Source organism: Wasmannia auropunctata, unplaced genomic scaffold, assembly GCF_000956235.1.
Source record: "Wasmannia auropunctata unplaced genomic scaffold, wasmannia.A_1.0 LD336088.1, whole genome shotgun sequence".
In the NCBI taxonomy this organism is placed as follows: domain Eukaryota; kingdom Metazoa; phylum Arthropoda; class Insecta; order Hymenoptera; family Formicidae; genus Wasmannia; species Wasmannia auropunctata.
Window position 1 is genome coordinate 3,793,003 of NW_012026802.1, and position 1,973 is coordinate 3,794,975.

Consider the following 1,973-nt stretch of genomic DNA (forward strand, 5'->3'; position numbering starts at 1 on the left):
TCCAATTGTAAAAATATTTAAAGATTACAATTAAATTATAATATTATGAAAAAAATCACTTAAAAATAAATTTTTGTGTACTTGTTCAGCTATAGATACACGTTCAGCCACTGGTACGTTTACCTTACGAACTTTTTAACAGTTCTGTTGTATTCAGGAGATCAAAATCTATCAAAAACACTTTTATTTTTCTTACACCTTTGAGGATCAAAATCGGCCCTTTTTTTTTAACGTCTTTCTTTAATGTGTGGCTTTGATAATAATTTTATATTTTTACATACATATATTTATAACATATAAAAAATAAATATAAATACGTGGTCTCAAAAGTAATGAATTAATTCTGGAAAAATCGTTTTATTGAAAATACACTTAATATTTTTCAAAGTAGGATCCTTGAGTGTCAATACAGCGGTTCCAGTGTTGCTGCCACTCTTCGTAGCAGTGCAGGAAGTCTTGACCGGACATGCTTTTCAGAACACCCGTCGCGGCTGTTTAGACATCTCATCAGAGTGCTCTGGAAGATCAAAACTTCCTGCGCCGCTATGAAGAGTGGCAGCAACGCTGGAATTGTTGTATTGACGCTCAAGGATCTTACTTTTAAAAATATTAAGTGTATTTTCAATAAACCGGTTTTTCCAGAATTAGCCTCATCATTTTTGGGACATACCATGTATTTTATTTTAAAAATTATAAATTAATTATTTTAGGAAATATACAGAATAAAGAACGATAAGGGATGGGTGGATACTCCACCAGAAGCCCCTCTTTTTTCAATAAATGGCAGCAGTTATATCGCAATAAGTCCTGTGGATGATGGACCAGCCGGATTTTACAAGCATATAATTTGGGCTAATGTGCTCCGAAAACAAGTAGTGCCTTTGACGCATGGAAAATTTGAAGTCGTTAGGATTTTAGTATGGGACCAAACAAATAATACTATGTGAGCAATCTATTAAATTAATTAATAATCTATTAAATTAATTTACAATATAACATGGTAAACAATTTGCATTTTAACCAGATATTTCATCGGTATTCCATTTATGAGACCGGGTCAGAGACACCTCTATCGTGTAAGTTCTACTCTTCCTCCTACGGGATCGCCTTTGCGTCCTGCTATATGCCTCACATGCACTATCTCATCTGACACGACAAACGATGAAGGTGAACATCGAACTAGTTCTTCAAATTGGCAGAATGGACTTCCCATTCGAAATGAATGGCATGATGATCATTATGAAATTCATATCGACAATATTAACAACAAGGAACATCGTCAAGCAAAGGATATCTCTAAAAAGGACAAGTTGAAAAATAGGAATGTTTTAAGTGAGTACCAATATTATTTTCTATCTTATTTTATTTTACTTGAAAAGTTTAAAACTTACTATAATATTTAGGAAAAATATATTATATAATAAATAAAAATATAATTGATACTTATTGTTAGTTAAAAAATCTATTTTGAATCAAAATATATGTAGTATATCAATTTAATACATGATATAAGAACTTGAATATGTTTATAAAAGAGGTACTTTTTTCTTAAAAAAATGTCATAATTTGAAAGAAGAAAAGGTTTTCTAGAGAGATTGTACCATGGGAAGGCATATTCGTGATCGTTTTAAACTTTGTTTTTACAATATAAAATACATTTACAATATAATAGTTATTTATGCATCAAGGGAAGGAAGGCCGTCTTTCAATGAGGAGGCTGATGTCTTTGGAACGAAGAGTAGGCTCGTGCGCGCTCGCGCGCACGAGCCGTATCTGAGTTTCGAAGACATCAGCCTGTCCAGTGACAAGCGGCATGTTCCTTCCCGTGGTGCATACGTAATTTTATATTCTAAGTGCATGTATTCGGTGCTATTCGTGCATTCAAAAAAAGAGTACCTCACGAGTAACATTTAGTATACTACCCATGTAGAATAACTTGACTCACCAGATGGCGTCGTTACGTCGTCGTTTTA

General features: G+C 33.1%; 1 protein-coding gene across 1 annotated transcript in view; it reads left to right on the forward strand.

The window, feature by feature from the left end:
• LOC105448319 overlaps positions 1-1,973 on the forward strand; it is a 35,700-nt gene that overhangs the window by 367 nt on the left and 33,360 nt on the right. Inside the window, exons 2-3 of the mRNA XM_011686826.1 lie at positions 711-943; positions 1,025-1,332. Of these exons, the coding sequence (XP_011685128.1) occupies positions 711-943; positions 1,025-1,332 (541 nt within the window). The remainder of the gene's footprint in view (positions 1-710; positions 944-1,024; positions 1,333-1,973) is intronic.